The sequence below is a fragment of the Cygnus olor genome, chromosome 3 (assembly GCF_009769625.2).
Source record: "Cygnus olor isolate bCygOlo1 chromosome 3, bCygOlo1.pri.v2, whole genome shotgun sequence".
NCBI lineage: Eukaryota > Metazoa > Chordata > Aves > Anseriformes > Anatidae > Cygnus > Cygnus olor.
The window spans coordinates 49539717-49558787 of NC_049171.1; the positions used below are offsets into that span (position 1 = coordinate 49539717).

General features: G+C 41.2%; 1 protein-coding gene and 1 long non-coding RNA gene across 3 annotated transcripts in view; one reads left to right on the top strand and one right to left on the bottom strand.

The window, feature by feature from the left end:
- Positions 1–15308, bottom strand: part of LOC121068063 — a 25819-nt gene extending 10511 nt beyond the window's left edge. Inside the window, exons 1-2 of the long non-coding RNA XR_005818588.1 lie at positions 15040–15308; positions 5167–5276 (exon numbers count right to left, since the gene is read on the bottom strand). This is a non-coding gene — a long non-coding RNA (uncharacterized LOC121068063). The remainder of the gene's footprint in view (positions 1–5166; positions 5277–15039) is intronic.
- GTF3C6 (general transcription factor IIIC subunit 6) lies at positions 10813–18138 on the top strand. Of its 2 annotated transcripts, none has more exons than XM_040553093.1 (6): positions 10813–10978; positions 11782–11862; positions 14700–14763; positions 15317–15361; positions 15499–15612; positions 17308–18138. In XM_040553093.1, exons 1-6 carry the CDS (start codon positions 10916–10918, stop codon positions 17679–17681), a joined length of 741 nt encoding a protein of 246 aa, XP_040409027.1. In that variant the 5' UTR covers positions 10813–10915; the 3' UTR covers positions 17682–18138. The 2 variants fall into 2 exon arrangements, with proteins under 2 accessions (XP_040409027.1, XP_040409029.1); XM_040553095.1 differs by having other exon boundaries at positions 15502–15612.
- Positions 18139–19071: the final 933 nt, after the last annotated feature.

The window sequence follows — 19071 nt, forward strand, 5'->3', positions numbered from 1 at the left end:
CCCTGCCAGATAAAGCAGTACTTAACAGCAATCTTGTAGTATTTGTAATAACTCAGGTACCGCGTTTAAATGAATCTACTTCAGTATCAATCGCCATTCAATGAACAATATTTTATTCAGTAGGAACTACTCAGAATGCAATAAATGCAATAAAAAGGCATAAAATTAGTTACAAAAGAAGGTATTGGAAGCTTGCCCACTGGGGAGTGAGTGAGTCTGACTACAATGCATGCTTACAAATTTAAGTAATGCCTGTTTTAAAACTCTGGTTAAAAGGATGTACAACATCTGCAGCTCTGTATTATTTTTACTTTGATAAAGTAACAGGTTAAGGTTTTCTATCCCTACATAAAAATAAAGTACCAAAGACCAAAGCCAAATCTAACAAGAGTGCTTCTAAATGGTATGTTTTAGGAACAGCCCATAGTGGATACACAGATATTAAATGTTCCCTCTGCGTGTGTCCCTCCACATCTCATCCTGAGAAAAGGATTTGTTGGTGTTAGACTAAAACTCATTTTTACTTCTATCAAATACCTATCAATGCATTCCCATTTCCAGGAGCAGGGGAAGAACAAATCACCAACTTAAAGACAAATTGCAGAATTTGGACAGCAGAACGATCTTGACACACAAGAAATATCATACAAGACCTTACTTAGAAACATAAATGCAAATGAAACTATCAAAACAAGATTTTTTTTATTATTATTATTATTTTTAAGAATAATATTCAGTATTTAAGAAACATAGAATCACCAAATATCCCAAGTTGGAAGGGACCACAAGGATCATGGAGTCTTAACTCCTGGCTCCACACAAGACCACCCAAAAACCAGACTGAGAGCGTTGTCCAAATGTTTCTTGAACTCCATCAGGCTCGGTGCCGTGACCACTGCCCTGGGGAGCCTGTCCCAGTGCCCGACCACCCTCTGGGTGCAGAACCTTTCCCTAACCCCCAGCCTGACCCTCCCCTGTCCCAGCTCCATGCCGTTCCCTCGAGTCCTGTTGCTGTCCCCAGAGAGCAGAGCTCAGCGCCTGCCCCTCCGCTCCCCTCGTGAGGGAGCTGCAGGCCGCCATGAGGCCTCCCCTCAGCCTGCTCTGCTCCAGGCTGAACACACCAAGGGACCTCAGCTGCTCCTCATACATCTCGCCCTCCAGGTCCTTCACCATCTTTGTTGCCCTCCTTTGGACACTCTCTGATAGTTTTATGTCCTTCTTATACTGTGACACCCAAAACAGCACCCAGTGCTCAAGGTGAGGCCGCACAGCGCAGAGCAGAGCAGGACAATCCCTTCCCCGTACCGGCTAGCCGTGCTGTGCCTGATGCACCCCAGGGTACGGCTGGCCCTCCAGGGCACACTGCTGGCTCGTGTTTAACTTGCTGCTGACCAGAGCCCCCAGCTCCCTGTCTGCAGGGCTGCTCTCATTCAAGTCCTGCATCCTGGTCATTTATAGAAGTATTGAAGAGAGCTGGCCCCAAAATGGAGCCTCAGGGAACCCCACTAGTGACTGGCTGCCAGCCTGAGGTAACCCCATTTACTATAAACTTTCAAGCCCCACCCGTCAGCCCATCGTTCATCCATCGTACATTGTATTGGTTTAGCTGTGTGCTGGACGTTTTGTCCAGAAGGATACTGTGAGAAACAGTACTGAAAGCTTTGCTGAAATCTGGAAAGATTACATCTCCTGCCTTCCCTTTGTAGAACTGAAATGGGAAAGAGACTCCTGAATTAGTGATATGTAGAGGATATAACACATGTATTGCTGCTGACTATAAAAGACGGTCCTAAGTAAACAACGTGCCTCCAGAATCTCCATGAGAGCAAATAAAAAGAGCTAAAAAGACCAGCACCAAGGGGGTTTGGTATCTTCCATTTTTATTACAGAACTGCATAGAGTGGTTGAAGAAGTCTATTCACTGTTTAGAAATCCTCGAGAGAACTTATAAAGTTTTCTGTCCTCAGAGCAGATCTCCACAGCAAGAAAAGAATCAAATCATCAGTAGGTACTGCCGAGGTATTTTCAGACAGCTAACCACTCCTCCAGAGTTTCCTAGGTTCAGTTTGGAATCTGAGCTCTCTCAGTTGCTTGCTGGGAAAAAGCAGCTATGTTTCCCTGCAAACATAAGTAATAAAGGATGGCAAGGTCTCTATAAGGGTAACCGACCTTCGGTTTTTAAAGTGTTCATTTGGATTTCTAGGGAAAAAAATCTTTAAAAGGACACTTAAAAAAAGAACACAATTTTGTATAGTTCAGAAGTCAAAAGTGTACATTCCTCAGTATTGAAAAATATCACAAGCTTATTGTTAATTGAAGCAGTTGTCAGCATTGACTTTTTCATTTTTAAATAAAGGCAAAATCTCCATGACAGCAGCAACAGAAATATAGAGAAATTCCCTCAAATTTCATCTCCTGATCTGCATTTCTGACTAGCTTGCAAGCCGGCACAGTCATGTCTTTGCTCTACTCCTGCTTTGAGCCAGCTGGACGGAAGACCAGCGCCTTTCCAGAAATCATGTGGCCACATTAGCACGGTTCTGAGACCGAGCTAATACATCCTGCCTCTCAGCCAGCCTTATTAGCTCAGGCTCTGCAACACGCGCACCACGGCTCCACAGCTGCTAGATGGGAGCTGGCTCCCAGCTGGCTGGTTCAGGGCGCAGGCAGAGAGAAGGCGTCACTGCCTTCACCCATCCATGTAGATGTACCCTCATATGACCCTAGGCATTGTGTGCTGTAACAAAAGCTTTGTTTTGTGAAGTGGTTCTCCAAATAATTGCACTTTAATTACATAATACAAACCACATTGAAAGTGAAACAACAAAATCTTACAGGATATGGTGGTGTGAGTATTCATGTCAAAACAGCCACACCAGCGTGGTACCTGGGTGTGTCTATGAGCCAAGTCAAAAAACACTGAATAGAACCATTAACTTGCTTTATACTTGAATTATTATTGAAAATACACAAATATGCATTGTCTTGCAGTAGGAAAGTGATACTTTATAGAATGCTACATTACCAGCTAATACTTGAGACCACGTCATTTCCATTGTTGCATCTGAAGTGTTACTCTCCTCTTAAAACAGCACTACGTGTAAAATATTTTAAGATCTAATTGGAATGGAAAAGATTATCACGTTGCATTAGTTTCCTTGCTTCCCAGACACATTATCTATCAAACGAGGCAAACCAGGAAAGCAAAAACTACTGGAAGAGTGTGGTTAACTATAGCAATTTCCTAGCTTCAGCTTTTTGTTTGTCATTTCTTCCTCAAGTAGTGGAAATGGTACAGATTTGCTACAGATTCAGGTCCTTCTTTCCCCTCCTCCCTTCATCCTTCCTCTTAAAAACAGAAGCAAGATATGCTGTCAGTGGCTCAGTGCACTGGGTTTGCATTGGACAAAGCCAGCGTAACTCCTCAAAATTACTTTTCCAATAGCTTCAAAGCCTTCAAAATCATTCACAACAGTACTTGTCACAGTCTTCCTCTACAGAATTCCTTAAGAGCTCAAAAAGAGTCTTTGCCAGGTAGTGATGCCTTCTTAAGTAAAAAGCAGTAATTGTAAGCGTACCAGCTGCCATGGTATGTTAAGTGACAGCACGATCTTTGCAGTGATCTCCACCTTTCATTCTGTCATCTGCTGTGATTCATCTACTGTGTTATATTCCTCTGCTTCTGCACAAGTTGAGTTAAGTTGCAGGAAAGAAAAAAAAAAAGAAGCTACTAAACAGAATCTAGGAGCAGATACAAGGGTTCACCTCTGGGTCTAGTGAAGAACGTAAGTACACACGGTGTACTCCCAAATGTTCTCAGCTCAGTTATGTCCTGAGTCTGGTAAGATTTGCTCATTTGCAGTCCCCAGTGGATCCCTCTTTCAAGTACTTGTCCAGTCTCCCATTGAGTCCATTTACAATTTTAGGAAAGGAGTCTCACAGGTCTGTGATCTGTTTTGTTTGTCATCCTGAATCAAATACTTAAGGGCCCAAAACAGCCATGTTTTGAGCTAGATCAAAACATCCACCAAGTCAGTAAGTAACTTTGTTGCCTAAGTCAGCCCATGCTGAATGCCTGGAAGAGAGCACAATAACAGGCAGGACCAGCACACAAAGGTATTTCACCTTGTCAGTCTCAATCCTCAGCAACCTTTGGCTCAAGACTTCCTAAACCAGGGAATGGCTGAAATTCACCTGCCATTTTATCATCCAGACACTCATGTGCAGGTCTTTGCAGGAGGCTTTCATTTGTACAACCCCAAAAACACTGAGTTATCGTCCAACTTCAGTACCTCACTTTCCACCACTTTCTTTTTCTTTTTGTTAAGTAATTTAGGAATATGTTTAAGAGTACTAATTCCCATAGAACTCCGCTAATGATCTCTTCATTTTGAAGAGAGACCGTTTACTCCTACCTTTTGTTTCCCGCCATTTAACCATTAGTCAATCTCTAAGAACAACTTCTTATTACAAGGCAGCTTAATTTCTTTTGATAGCCACAGTCTGCAGCACTCATTAATGCAAACAAATCTTCATTGTGGTGCAAGAGTATCAACTGCAGGTACACTCAGACCAGTATTTCAGAAGGGTTCTTTCCATAAAAGCACTTTGAAGCTGATCACACACAATGGTGATCAAGAATCGAGCCCAGAGTTAGTTTCTATCCTGTGGGTTCCTTCACTATTCCCTCCAAGAAGCCTAAAATTTATGGCACCAAGAATTTAAGTCTCATCATCCCAATCAATATGACATTTACCTAGAATACTCAAGAGTACTTAAACAGTATTTTCTTCTTCATTTTCTGTTTTACAGTGCTTGATTTTCCATATCAGGAGGTGATTGGCACCATCTAGGTATTACAGTCCCAGTAAGATACTTTTTCTACTAAGGAACTGAATTTCAATTCACAGCACTTGTATATAAATTATTTTTAAAGATGTATTTTAACTCTGATTTGACTGAACACTCTTCAGCAGTGCCAAAGGCTGTTTTTACCATCCCTACACGTTTTATACAGTGGCATGTTTCAGTGGTTATCCTCCCACCATTAAATGCCTAACATGCATGGTATTGCATTATGTTTATTTAAGAACAGCTCTTCCTATTCTCCTACTCTGGATTTGGGTTATTTTGGTGCTTATGGGGCAATGGATTTTTAGTACTTACAGAGATGCACACACAGGTAACTCAGCACATCCTTCTGTATGCTGCTTAACTGGACTTCATTTGTTCAGATGACTCCACTTCCTGCTTACTTTTGGCAGTTCTGTCCTGTTCTTTGAAAATACAGAACATTTATGAATTCACCCACATAGTATGAACTAACATTTAAAAAGCAACATTCTAACACCTTGTTGTAATATCATAGTAAGAAAAACAAATTCATATACCATTTACTCTCCCTCAGGCTTCAGTAATACGATTCTTACTTTTTATACTGGGTGAGAAACACTTTCTGTAGGTCAGTGGACATACCTACAAAAGCACTAGACTACCAGGAATTCCAAATCGCTGCCAAGTTACACCTCAATAAAAGCCTACTGAATTAAGACTCTGATGTTTCTGATGCAGATTGACTAAAAAGTACTTTTTATTTCCTGAGCTGCAAGCCACTTTGGCAGTTCTTGAGGTGTGGAAAAAAATGCTTTTAAAAGCACTTCACTAACAGGCAAAGCAGTGTTCATGTATAACGAAAACAAAACACAATTCAATAAAAATATTTCACTTTCATAAAACTAAGCCCTGGAAGCACTGATCAAAATTAGTAAATAAATATGGAATATAATCTGCTTTTACATAAATTGTATGGAAAAAAAAAAGCCAAATGCCTTTTATATCAGTTTGTTTTAAGCATTTTTAAACAAATACAGAGAAGCCAGCTGAGGCCATAAGAGCCTGGCCCTGAAACATAGTGAGTATTCCCAGTGACCTCTGAAGTCCAGGGCATCCAACTGCTTTCAGCCCAACAGGTGTAACAATTTATGTTTATGTATCTCAAATAACTGATGCCAAATAATCTGAGGTCATGTAAAAGATTCCAAACATTAACATTTCATAAATTAACAAGTCACTTCCATAGAAAGCCACCCTATTCTGAGTCAGCTGGATAACAAGTAAACATCATTTACTCTCCATTTGTCACCAGTTGCTTCAAAAGATGATCAGCTGCTGAGTTTTACTGGGAGGGATCCCAGCTCTAGGACTCCACGCAGGTCACTGCAGCAATCCTGAGCTCTGCGGTGCCATTCTCCTCCTGTCCCATCACTCACAGGCTGAAAGACATCTTCCTCCTATTTATGGATACAGCACCAAGTTCCCCAGGATGTTCCCATTGTTATTCCCCTCATACACCCCAGCACATGATATCAGCAGGAGACAACTCCTCACTGGAAGTAAGGAGTTGCAAGCTCTGAGCTGGCTGTGTGCAGGAGGCAGCTTTCGTTGCTTTTAACAGCTGAGCCCTTTTCCCACAAGGAAAAGGCAACAAGACAAAATGAGCCATCTTTGGCCTCTTCAAGGACCTGCTTGGTGGAGTCCCATGGGATAAGGTCCTGGAGGGCAGAAAGCTGGTTCATATTCAAGAGTCACCTCCTCCAAGACCAACAGTGATCCATCCCAACAAGTAGGAATTCAGGCAGGAGACCTGTGTGGATGAACAAGATGCTCCAGCCAAACTCCAACACAAAAAGGAAGTGTACAGAGGATGAAGCAAGGATGTTTAACATGGGAGGAATACAGAGGCATTGTCCAAGCATCCAGAGGGGAAGTTAAGCAAGCTAGAGACTAAATGGAATTGAATCTGGTCAGGAATGTAAAAGGCAACAAGAATTGCTTCTGTAAGTACATAGGTGACAAAAGGAAAACGAGGGAAAATGTGGGCCCATTGCTGAGCAAGTCAGGGGATGTGCCTTACACAAGGCAGGGAAAAGACTGAGGTACTGAACATCTTCTTCTCTATTTGTATTAGCAAGACCTGCCTTCAGAAATTCAAGGTCCTAGAGACCCAGGGGAAAGGTTAGGAAAAGGAAGATGTACCCTTGGTAGAAGAGGATTGTATCAGGGAATATTTAAGGAAACTGTAAGTACGCAAGTCCCTGGGCTCTGATGGGATGCGCCCACGAGTGCTGAGGGAGCAGGCAGACAGATGTCATTGCAAGGCCACTCTCAATCATCTTTGATCACTCGTAGTGACTGGGAGAAGCGCCTTAAGACTGGAGGGGAGCAAATGTCACTCCTACCTTCAAAACGGGCAAGAAGGAGGATGCAGGGAACTGCAGCCCCACCTCAGTCCCTGGCAAGGTGAGGTAGCATCTAGTCACTGCTTCCAGGCACATGAAGGAGATCATCAGTGGTAGTCAGCATGGATTTACCAAGGAGAATTCATGCCTGACCAACACCATAAGCTTCTGTGATGAAATGACTGGTTTTGGTAGATGAGGGAGAGCAGTAGATCTTGTCTGCCTCGACTTGAGGAAGGCGTTCAACACTGCCTCCCATGGGATCCTTACAGAGAAGCTGCTGAGGTACTGGAGAGATGAGCAGAGGGGGAGGTAGACTGAAAACTGCCCCAACAGCCGGGCCCAGAGAATAGCGGTGAGTGGCACAAAGTCTGCTTGGAGGCTGCCAGCTGGCAGTGTTCCCTGGGGGTCAATCAATACCAGATGATCCTGGTTAACATCTTCATTAATGATCTGGATGATGGGGGCAGAGTGCACACTCAGCAAGTTTGCTGATGACACAAAACTCAGGGGGAACTGGGACAGCCCACTCTCTTCTTTGAGGAGAGGCTGAGAGAGCTGGGGCTGTTCAGCCTGGAGAAGAGGAGGCTCAGAGGGATCTCATCATAAACACCTGAAGGGAGAGTGCAAAGATGGAGCCCAGCTTTTTCAGTGGTGACAGAACAAGAGGCAAAGGGCACACACTGAAACACAGCAGCTTCCATTTGAACATCAGGAAACACTTGTTTTTACTGTGCAGGTGACTGTGCAGGTGACCGGGGAGGTTGTGGAGTCTCCCCCTTGGAGATCCTCAAAAGCCACCTGGACACGGTCCTGGGCAAGCAGCTCTGCGTGTCCCTGCATGAGCATGGGGTTGAAGCAGGTGGCCTGCAGAGGTCCCCTCCCACCTCACTGATCCTGTGATCTCACAGGCTATTACTTGTATTAATTTTTTTTCATGGGCTGTTTATGGTAAACTTCCAGATTAGGAGTGATGAATTCCTGGCAGTGGTAGAAACTGAAGTGCACTATCTTAGCTGCTGAACTGGTTATAACTTTTAAGGGGCTACAAGTAAATGCTGGAATCTGATTCCAGCTAAGAGAAAAGCAGCAGCCCAGCAGAACACTGTAGGATCATTTGTGCCCAAGAATCCCTCCCAGCCTCTCTCTCCCTCCTCCTACCATGCTCTTGGTATGCTGATTCCAAGACAACTGGAGTGACAGCACCTAAATTAAGAACTTGGAATAAAAAGGACTCCCTCACTCAGCTTCTTCTCTCCCTCCTACTGTGCTGCATCTCACTCCACAGTCTTTGATGAGACATATTAAATAGAATAAACACTGTGGAAATAAAACACCCCCTTCACTTTACTACTTTTCCCTGGCTGTGCTTTGTCTAACAGGGTTGCTAGGATTTCTTTACATGATCTTTAAGGGGCTTTTCAAAAAGGCAAGACGGACACAAAGGAATCTGGCAGACTTTTTTGGTGACCCCTATGAGCAGGTTTGGCTTGCAAATTCATAAACAAAGAGGCTCATCAATGTAGCTTTAGGGAAATTAAAATCGTCCTCTGTAATACTACCAGCAAATTACTTTTGTCCCACAACTGATTTATGTTTTGTAACCCTGACCTCCTGTCCAAGGTCTACAGCCAGAAATACACACTAGTCTCTCACAAGCCTTCTTCTGTGTCTCTTTGCACCTCACAGCACTGTATTTAGCCATTTCACACAAAAGTATTTTACTGAGGAGTCCCTTCTGATACTCACAGGCAATCAGGTTTTGTCACATTATCAATTTCAGTTACATTTCCAATTTAAAATAAGCCTAGAAACCACAATGCTCTTCTCCTGAAGCAGACAATTCTGCAAACAGTACAGATACACTGACTATATGTATATATACAAACATACACATGTATACCTAAATGTATCATCTATTATCATTTTGGACTACTAAATTCTGTCTTTTTTCACTACAAAATACAAAAGGGTTTTGACCACAGGCACTCACCATCTAAACTGACAGATAAAGCTCAAAAAAATAAAAAAAGACTCTCTCTCATCCTGTGTTTTTAGAGAACATTTAACTTTTTACTTAGACAAACTACAGCCAGGGCCTCACAAAGAAAGTAAGTGTTTAGGAGGGAATGAAGAAAGGGCAATTGCTTTCTGCAAAATGATTGGGAAGGAATTCCAAGCATGAAGATAAAAATCAAAAGAAAATGGAGAAACAAGAGAAAGTAGAAAGCCAGATTTATTCATTATGTGTTTTGGTGAACTTTTTCTGATTTCCTGTAAAGTAACTTAACTGCAATAATGTTTATTTGCTAAAAAAGGAAGTCTAAGTCTCTAATCTATGATCTTCCACAACTAAGGTGTGCAAACTTAGACAGCTCAAACTAAAATATGCATTAGCATGCTTAAATTGCAAGTAAACCCACAGAAACCAGTGCATACATATTAGAGATGTAGATCTCAAATATGATTGTTTAAATTTACCATTTGGTTGTCACTGACTCAACCTGACCTATGTACCACCTAAGTACTTGCCTCTTGCAGCATGCACAAATAAATCCCTTCAAGTACTGACAGGATTGCTAGCTGAGGCCACAGAAATCCAAACCCTGGATCCTCAAAACATATATTTTTGTATTTATCTCATCAAGCAGTTCAATCTCCCTGGCAGACTGCGAGGATCCTTACAGCATCGTTTTCATCCAACTCATTTAAGAGAGAAATTGTTGAAATATGCTTGCCAGGATATGATAGACCAAGGCAAATCACTACTGCCCATGGCAAGTTTAGCTTGACAATGAGCTAGAGCCTCTTTTAAAATACATTTAGCACTAATGCACCAAAAATTTCCCATCACCCAACCGCACACCCTGACTCAGAAGACTGAGATGACCCCGGTTACTACATGACACTGGGGCTGGTAATAAAAGCAAAGAAATGTACTGGCTCCTTTGTTAGCACTTCATGCCAGTCTGTGATTTACACAGGCTGATCTGGCCCACACTGACATTCTCATAAGGGCTTTCAGCACTTTTAGAAAGTCACTTAAATTAAAAGAAGACAAAGGTATTAATCAGATTTTATAGAAGCTCTGTTAGTTATGATGATTTTTAAATGTGTATTTAGAATAGGGTGTTTATTCTGATTTATTTGGGCAGATTTTTTTTTAGAATCGTGCTAATTTTACCTGAAGACATAAAGAGCTGGTCCAAAAACGTAATTATCAAATACAACCATTCAGTAAATAGAAAACAGTTAAGAACCATTAAAGGGTGGGTTCACTGCACATGTGCTTGTATTATGCAGTATAAGGTCAACTAGCAACATTTATATGCACCTTTAAAAGCTACAAGCTCATTAAAGAACTCTCCCAGAAGTGTTCAATGAGCTAAGCATCTATTTATCTATCTCATCCTAGTAGCAAGACATGAAATTAGATACTCAAAAATTTATTTTTATTTTTCTGAAATTCTTAAATACAGCAACCCATACAACCTCCCCAGCCCGCTCCCCCCTCCGCCGCCAGGGGGCCGTTGCTGCTGCGCCGCCATTTAAGGGCCGCCCAGGCGCCCGCCTCCTGCTGGGGGCGGCGGGAGGCGGGTCCGTTCGCCCCCTAAGATGGCGGCGGAGCGCTCACGTGGTGTGCGCTGAGGGGACGGAGCGGGGTGGCCGTTGGCGACATGGCGGCGGTAGAGGGAGTGGAGGGGGGCGAGAGGAAAGAGGAGGACGAAGAGGAGGTGGAGGTCGGTCAGCGCGCCCCCCGGGCTTCCCCCTTCCCCGGGGCGGTGTTAGGGGAAGGGACGCGGTGTTTCCAGCTCCCTGTGGGGCTGGCGTCCACCTAAGGGCTGCCTGGGCCGCGCTGAGGGAGATGGCGGTTTTCCTTTTCTCCTCATGTGTCTTTGCGGCTCGGGGAAGCCGCGGGAGGAGGCCAGGTGTGTGAGGAGGACCGGGGCGGGCAGCTGGCATGGCCCCCCCTGGCTGGGCAGGGCAGTCGCGTTGCCCTCAGCCGGTTGCGTTTCTCTGTCTCTCAGCGGTCATGTTTCCAAAGTTACATCCTTACGGTTTTACTTAAAGTTTGTTGGAAACCAGTATTGGCAGAAAGCACTCTTCTGGTAACAGTTGCTTCCTACCCCTGTAACGTCTGAAAATACGAACTATTACTTTTCTAATCTTATGTGTATTCACGTTTACTCAGAAGTTGACAGTTTTTGAAAGCTTTGCCTTCAATAAAAATACTTAAAAGTTTTTATTTTCTTATTTTCTTTCTGAATTTTCCTAACCCCAAACATTAAGGAGTTGCAAATAGTAATGGATTTCAAGACAGTGTGTTGTAAAGAGTTAACAGCGGTCGTATCATGCAACGTTTGCTTCACTTAACCTCTCGTTATAATATCTTGTCTAGGTAAATACTTAATGTTTGGAAAATGTAGGCAGTGCAGAATAAGTTGTTTTGAGGGTCTGTTTATTCTGAAGGTCTTCATCTTTGTATATTTTCAAGAGTTCAGATACATCAATTACAGATGTGTGTTATAAACTTATCTTGTAGGAGCAGCTGGTCATGGTGGAACTGTCAGGAATTATCGATTCAGACTTCTTAGAAAAATGTGAAAACAAATGCAAGATTTTGGTGAGTGATTACAGCACAATAGGAAAGGGGTAAGTGAGTACACGTGTGAACAAGGGAGTGGGGATGTTTCCAAATTCCTTAAAATTGATAACATTTGCATCGAATCTTCAGTAGATAATTGCATGCACTGTCTGGACTGTGCTTGGGTGCAGGTTGTTGTCTCTCACTGTCAGAAGTGGCATGTTGTTTCTGAAAACAATATTACACAAATATAAAGAAATATTTTCAGAGGTATCTGTAAGCTAGGACCGTTATTCCCTCTGCTTTTAAGCTCTTAGTTGAGTATTAAATGATGTATTTTACCCATTTAAAAACAAAAAAAAAATGTTTAGCACATTCCTTAAAGAAACTTAGATGCAGCTTAGAGGCAGAGACCACATCTGTCTGTGTTGCGCTGTACTTAGAATGTTTTCTTGTAGATACTGCCTGACAGGTTCCAGTGTTGTAAAGGATAACTCAGTCTTAAGCCTATGGTAAAAAGTTTTGGATGTGTGGTTGTTTGCTTCTCTGTGAAGTTATTGTAAGAATTAAGCTTACCTGTCCTTCTATTTTGAGTTGTTTTAATCATTTTCTCTGTATGGGACAAATTTGATTTGCCTTTCAAAAACCTACTTGAGCTATGAGAGTTGTGTAGATTGTACAAGTACTACTGACGTGGGTAATTTGTGAAACCAGACTTCTGTTACAGGTTGTCAGTTGCTAAGATGGAAGAGTACATCTCAGAGCATGCCATTGATCAGACTGTAGGTGAGGTGGTAAAGTCAATTTTGAAAATCTCAGATATAGAAATACAATTCAAATTCAAAAGTTAGCCATTACTGGATGGTTATGCTTTTATAAGCAAGTGATTTTATAAGTAGGTTTTCTTGGATCTAACTTAAGTCAGTTGAAATGTGCTAAACTGATGATTTATTACTGGTTGTTGAATGGCTGTATGTTTTTCAATAATGTTAATGGGATGCTTTTAAATGTTGTGCTTTGAGATTCTCTTATAATGCTGCTAGAAAAACATTTTAGTATCTTCACTGTATGCTACTCATACAGAAATCCTCTTGCTCTCACTCCACAGAGTAAGCATTCCTTGAGATTTTTTCATATTATATAATGGGAAAACTTCCTAAATCTCCAATAAAAGATTCTGCTTTGTGGTGTTCTGATCACCACGTTTTCTGTGATGCTGGTCATATAAGGGGAGGACAGTCTCCATTTTCACATGATCTAAAAAAGGACTTCCAATCAACCAAAGAAATAAAGTTTAGAATATTAAAAGCCTTATAGCTGCAGCATAGTACTGTTCAACTTCTTATGATTTTCCTGCTGTATAAAATAAACAGAAATTTTACCTACTAGCTTACTGCTATTAATGTTCTCAACTTCAACTGCTGAAAAAAAACTCACAGAACATTAATCTTAGGTACTTCTATTCATTAAAAGTATGAGAGGAAAATTGCACTAATTCCTGTTAACCTGTATGATACTTTGCATTTTATGAGATTTACTACATGGTGCCTTATCTTGAAAACTTTTGTCATATACTTATGCTCATGCATAATGTTTTTTGTAATAGGACACTGTAAACATTTTGCCTTGAATGTGTTCTATCCAGGTGATCATTTTTATATATTAAGAAGAATATCGAGTTCCTGGCCTATGCATTTGGAATGTCCGTAGAACATGGGAGGCTCTGCTGTAGTGACGGGAACAAGCTGATAGAAATGCTGCCTTACTCCTCCATCCTTGTTTAAGAAAATAAAATAACAGCAATTTCCAACTCTTGCACAGTAATGACAGGAGTTTCTGTGACCCTGCAGTTGAACTGCTGCTTTTGTAATGCTTTATGCTGGACTCTTTCTCCTTTTATCTTTTCCAAAAGCTTGGGAGTTTTCCTGCTCTGTAAAACTTGTGTTAAATGGAGCTTAGAAAATAACTTTTTTTTCCCATGCAGACTTTTTTTTTGTGAACTTAACACTGGGGTTAAATCAATTTCTTAGAAGAAATAAGTGTTTTAAAATTACTTACTACAACCTAAGTAGATAGTCTGCTGAAGTTTGGTCTACATTCCCCTGGTCCTTTTTAACATACTAGAGCCTTTTCTATACCAGTTCAGCATTATTGATTTTGCTGTAATTAATAGACCAGTTTATCTGCTTATTTCCTTGAATTTAATATATTTAACGCAGCATGTATGGTGATAGCCTGAAAAAATTGTCATAAAACGTTGTTTTTGTTGTATTTTAACAGTACGCTGATTGTACAGAAAGACTGGCTATACCATTTGTAACAGTTATTAGCACTGCTTAACTAAGCCTCCCACAAAAACTGAAAGAAAACTCATCCCATTGCCCTCTCACCCCTGGGCCTAACATTGCAGAAGGCTACAGGGCCAATTTAATGACTACTTCTATTATGTTTTATGGAAACTAACAAATATTAATTTAATTGTATCTCTTCACCTTCCAGGAACCTGCTGGCTTCTGTAAAATAATAGGCTCTGCTGAATTCTCTAATTCAGTTGCATAAATCTTGTTTTAAAGATGTCCTTTTCTTCACATGAAGCTGATAGTTTGGGAACGGTTTACAGTCTGGAATGGGCTCCTTCTCTCTAATACCGAAAGAAACTTCTTATTTCATATGTGTAATGTGATGGAGTACTTATTTTTATTGTTGCTACCTGATGTTGTTTTGTTGTTGTTGTTGTTTTTAACCTGCATTTATCTTTCCAAGGAATTAACGTAATCTAGATTCTGCTCTATCTGTCTGCTCTGGTCCTTGAGTAAGAAATTTGCCTGGACTAACAGACATGTAACATCTATGCAATTTTTTCCATCTTTTTGTAGGGAATAGAGACAGAGAGGCCCATTTTACAAGTGGACAGATACGTCTTTGCAGGGGAATATGAAGGTAGGAAAAATAATGTATCTCCTTTTCATGTAACCCAAAGAACTTTCTTAATATCGGTTAATTTCACTGCAAATGGAAAATGTGAGACCCTTAAGCACTGAAGTTCTGGACGGTGTCTGAATAATACTATATAGAGCAGCACCAGCTAAACTAGCCATGCATTCACGTTTAGTTATTGGAAAGTGTGCCTGGAAGCTGACTCTGGCGTGTACCAGCTGTATTTCTGAAAGAAAAACATAGAATATAAAATGCCCTGGAGTGCCCCCTAATGCTTACTGTCTCACATACAAGCAGGACTCATGTGCTGTGCAGTCTGTGGCTTTCCTGTTTGCCCTATGGTGACAAAATTCAGAAGAAAATGATCTGGAACCCTCTCATAGTAACATTCAGTGACTGTGGTGCTCCTGTCTGTTTCTGAGTTGACGTGGTTACCAGATGCAGGGCCTTTAGATGAGGCTGGAAATAAGAACATTCCCCGGGCTGTGCCAGTGGGTGCGGTATCTCTGGCTGGTGAAAGTTAGTCTCTAAGGCTGTCACACTTTGTTTCCCACAGATGCCTTGGGAACCTGCGTGGTCTTTGAAGAAAACACAGAGCATGGTAATTGTTACGATTTGATGTCCTGTTTGCTGTGGCAGCCTGTGAAATTAAAAATAATTTCATCTTGTTTCAGCTGATAGTGGAATTCGCTATAATGATTGGGCTTTGGGTATTGTTTTTTTCTCCTCTTTTCATAGTAGATGCAGAAGGCAACCAAAAAGTACAGCTCAAGTACAAGTGCCATACAATGAAGAAGTTGAATATGACACGGACACTTCTGACAGAGAAGAAGGAAGGAGAAGAGAATGTTGGTTAGTGCTTCTGTGCTCTTACTCTTCTAAAAGTTTGGCACTAGTTTTCAAATCTGAGGCAATATCTTTGCATTGGATTTATCTTCACTGATTTTTTTATTTCCATCAATATATGGAATGACTTCTTGAGTCTGTGTAGTAGTTGAAAATTCACAATGTCCTTAGCAAGAAGTTCCATGTTTTAGGTACTATAATTAAATTGTTCTTAGTGAATTTACAGTTAATTGTACCTGAATTTAACTTACTTGCAAGGATATACGTAGCAGAGAATACATTTTGGTTTTTCATTCTGCAGGCAGAACTCAGTGCTCATATGTTTGCTTTACTTCTGTGGAATTTTTTTATACAAAATTCTCCTGCATATTCAGATACTGGGTGTCCACTACATACAGCAATGCTAATTAGCAGCGTTCTGCTTTTAGTTGCTGCTTTTCACTCAAGTCAGTGTTGCTGCTTCACATTTTAAGAACACGTAGCCATTTAATGTTAAATGTGAGACAGTCAGTGGGACATTGCTCATGGGAGATATAACATGAAATGTTATCTAGAATCTAACCAGAGATCAATGTTCTTATCAACACCATGCATTCTTCCTCTCCTTGTCATTAAGTAGGACATACTAACACTGAAACTAGTATTTTTGAAGTGACATTAGCTAGAGAATGTGCTGCTTAATAAAAAGGCCGATTTATTTCCCAAGGGAGCATCACTGCTACCTACTGCAAAATACTTTGTGTTTCGATACCCTGAAGGAAGCTTAGTATTGTGCATACAAAGTAACTAAAACATCTTGCGAATTGGCAGTGTGTGTTGCCTAAAAGTCCGTTGAAAGGGGAGTGGAATTGCAGTTCCCTTTGGAGTCTGAATATGTATCTCAAGAGCTTGATGCTCTTGACTTTGGGAGATGGTGCATTGGTTGCCCTCTCTATCACTCCCTGTCATGTTACTAGATGTTCTGAGAATCAGGTGAACAAACATTGCATTCTCTTCATTGTATTTGTAAAATATTTTCTTTGTGTTTTGAAAGATATAAACATCCCTCCGAGCTGCCTCCTCCAAGGAGAAGAATTCTAATCTCTCTTTAAGTCTCTTTGGAGCTAACCTTTTGCTTTGACCAGTTCGACTTTCTCTCTAGTTTTACAGGATGGGTTGAACAGGGCACAGTGTTTGTGCCATGAGCATAGCATAGTTTTGTGTTTTGTCATAATGACGTTCTTACTCTTTGTTACTTTCCTAATAATTGCACCTTCCTTGTGACTGTTCTTTCCACACTGAGCTGATGAGTTCAGTGAATCACACAGTCACTCCAGTATCTTCTTTTGAATGGCAGCAGATAAATACCCATTGCTATATAATATGTCTTAGTAAAGTAAGTTTAGCCTATGCGTATTCTTGTTAATTTATCAACAGCTAAGTTTATCTCTCTTTTAAACAGGTCTTTCTTTTTAAATACCTTTCTGTTATTCATAGCCCTGTATTTCAAGGAAAACAAATGGTATGAACCTGGGGTGAGACTCAGCACACAAATTGGTGTTGCTCCGAATTTTTAATAGTTATCTTTGTATCCCAAGTGACTCTTGTACTTAAATGTTTTTCTGGCTCAGGGTTAATAAACAACAAACTTAAGCTAAGAACAAATGCTGTTAAGACTTCACTTCTCTAGTCACTAATATCAGTTTTCCTTCTTTGCATCAGATGGTGTGGAGTGGTTACAGATCAAGGACAGAGACTTCTCCTACAGCAGGCCTAATATGATTTGTAGCTTTCTGCACGAAAAGGAAGATTCTGATGAATCAGCTCAGGCCCAAGACAAACTAGCTGAAGAGTCAGAGGGAGAGGTGAGTGACAAAGGAAATTCTGACACGAACTGTGATCAGGCTCAAGACAAACCAGCTGAAGAGTCAGAGGGAGAGGTGAGTGACAAAGGAAATTCTGACACGAACTGCGATCTGGAAAAGCAGCACGGCTTGGAAGTAGATGCCTCTCCTCTTCCTCTGCCTCATAGTCCAGCTCCTGAGGCAGAGGGTTCTCCTTCTGGAAGTGTTGCCTTAGATGATACCCCTCCGTGATGTCAGCTCTCGTCTCTTCAGGATTTCTTCGTGGAATTAAACAGGCCAGCTTTTAAAGACCAAATGTATAGGCTAGGACATGATTTCCAATTTATCTGAGCAATTAGCAGGGGGAAAAACTGACATGTTCTTGTGCATTCCTTTTGTGTTTGGAGTTGAGTGGGGAGGGGTGTAGTGCTTTGTTTTTAAATGCCAATTGGAAATGTGTGCATCTCTACCTCAAATTGAAGAAGAGGAAACAGCTACATAATTAAATAAAAAATGCCTTTGAAAAACATTGATATATCGTATGGTTTGGGATGCTTTGTAAAAAGGGGAAAAAAACATTGTTGAAAGTCCTGAAACTCAGGTATAGCCTCACCTTGTGTGTAATATTCATCTGCCTACTGTGTCTGTTCTTGTACTGCACTGACTGAAAGAAAAATTCAAATAAAGGTGGCTTTCGTAAGGTTTGATAAAATCACTGGTGTTTGATTACTTGTTAAACTTATTTTGCTTTTCCTCTAGCATCTTTTGTTTCCCTGACTCATCTGAGAAATATTTCCTGTAGGAAGGGACTTCAGGAGGTCTCTAGGTTGGCTTCTTCCTTAAAATAGGGTCAGTGCTGAGTTCAGGCCAAGCTGCTCAGGGCTCTGTGTAGTCAGGTCTTGGGAACCCCTGGGCGCTAGTCAGCGGCTGACATCTAGGGCATAACAAGGCACCTGCCACGCTTCCCTTCTCCATTTTCTGTATTGACATAATGTGTTACATAAAAGGAATCTGTTTTTCTTCCACCCCAAAAAACTTACGGGCTCTGGTCTTTTCATATTTTTCTGAAGGTTTTTGTGCCTACACTCCAACTGCATTGGTGGTTCCTAAACTGAGCCACCTGACTGTATCGTGGTACCCAGCTAGTCTGTGATAGTGCATACTAACACAATTTGTTATTTATTGTACTTTCATGTAAAAAACGTATGTGTGGTGCATTCATGACTTTTTTTAAAAAAAAAAACAGTATTTTTAAGTGCTACTGATTTCACCCCAAAAAGCCTAACATGTTGGCTACTTGGAGTACAGCTCAAAATTGAAAGGGGGAAGGGTGGCTTAAACTGAAAAGGGTACTGGGTAGATAAGGTAACTGAACACAGAACTACAGCAATCATCATCCTCGTGGGGTTATTTTATACTGTTTGTGCCCGTGTGCATGGATACCTGACATCGCTACAGGTAGCTGCCCTGTCTGCCATCAAGCACTGTGTGACAGTAGTCCGCACGCTGCACACACTGACAACTGATAAAATAAGCATTTGGTTTTGGTATTAGCACTGAAGAAAAATACCTAAAAACCTTTGGAATATATTTGGAGGCAACCTGCCTTAGGGCAGGGGAGTACAGAAAGCGGAGCTGTTTT

Bases quoted from the DNA above. Each gene is read 5' to 3' on its own strand.
- GTF3C6 (XM_040553093.1), top strand. From the start codon at position 10,916: ATGGCGGCGGTAGAGGGAGTGGAGGGGGGCGAGAGGAAAGAGGAGGAC. The intron at 14,764-15,316 runs GTAGGAAAAATA...TGTTTCCCACAG, and splicing joins CTTTGCAGGGGAATATGAAG to ATGCCTTGGGAACCTGCGTG. The intron at 15,362-15,498 runs GTAATTGTTACG...CTCTTTTCATAG, and splicing joins TGAAGAAAACACAGAGCATG to TAGATGCAGAAGGCAACCAA.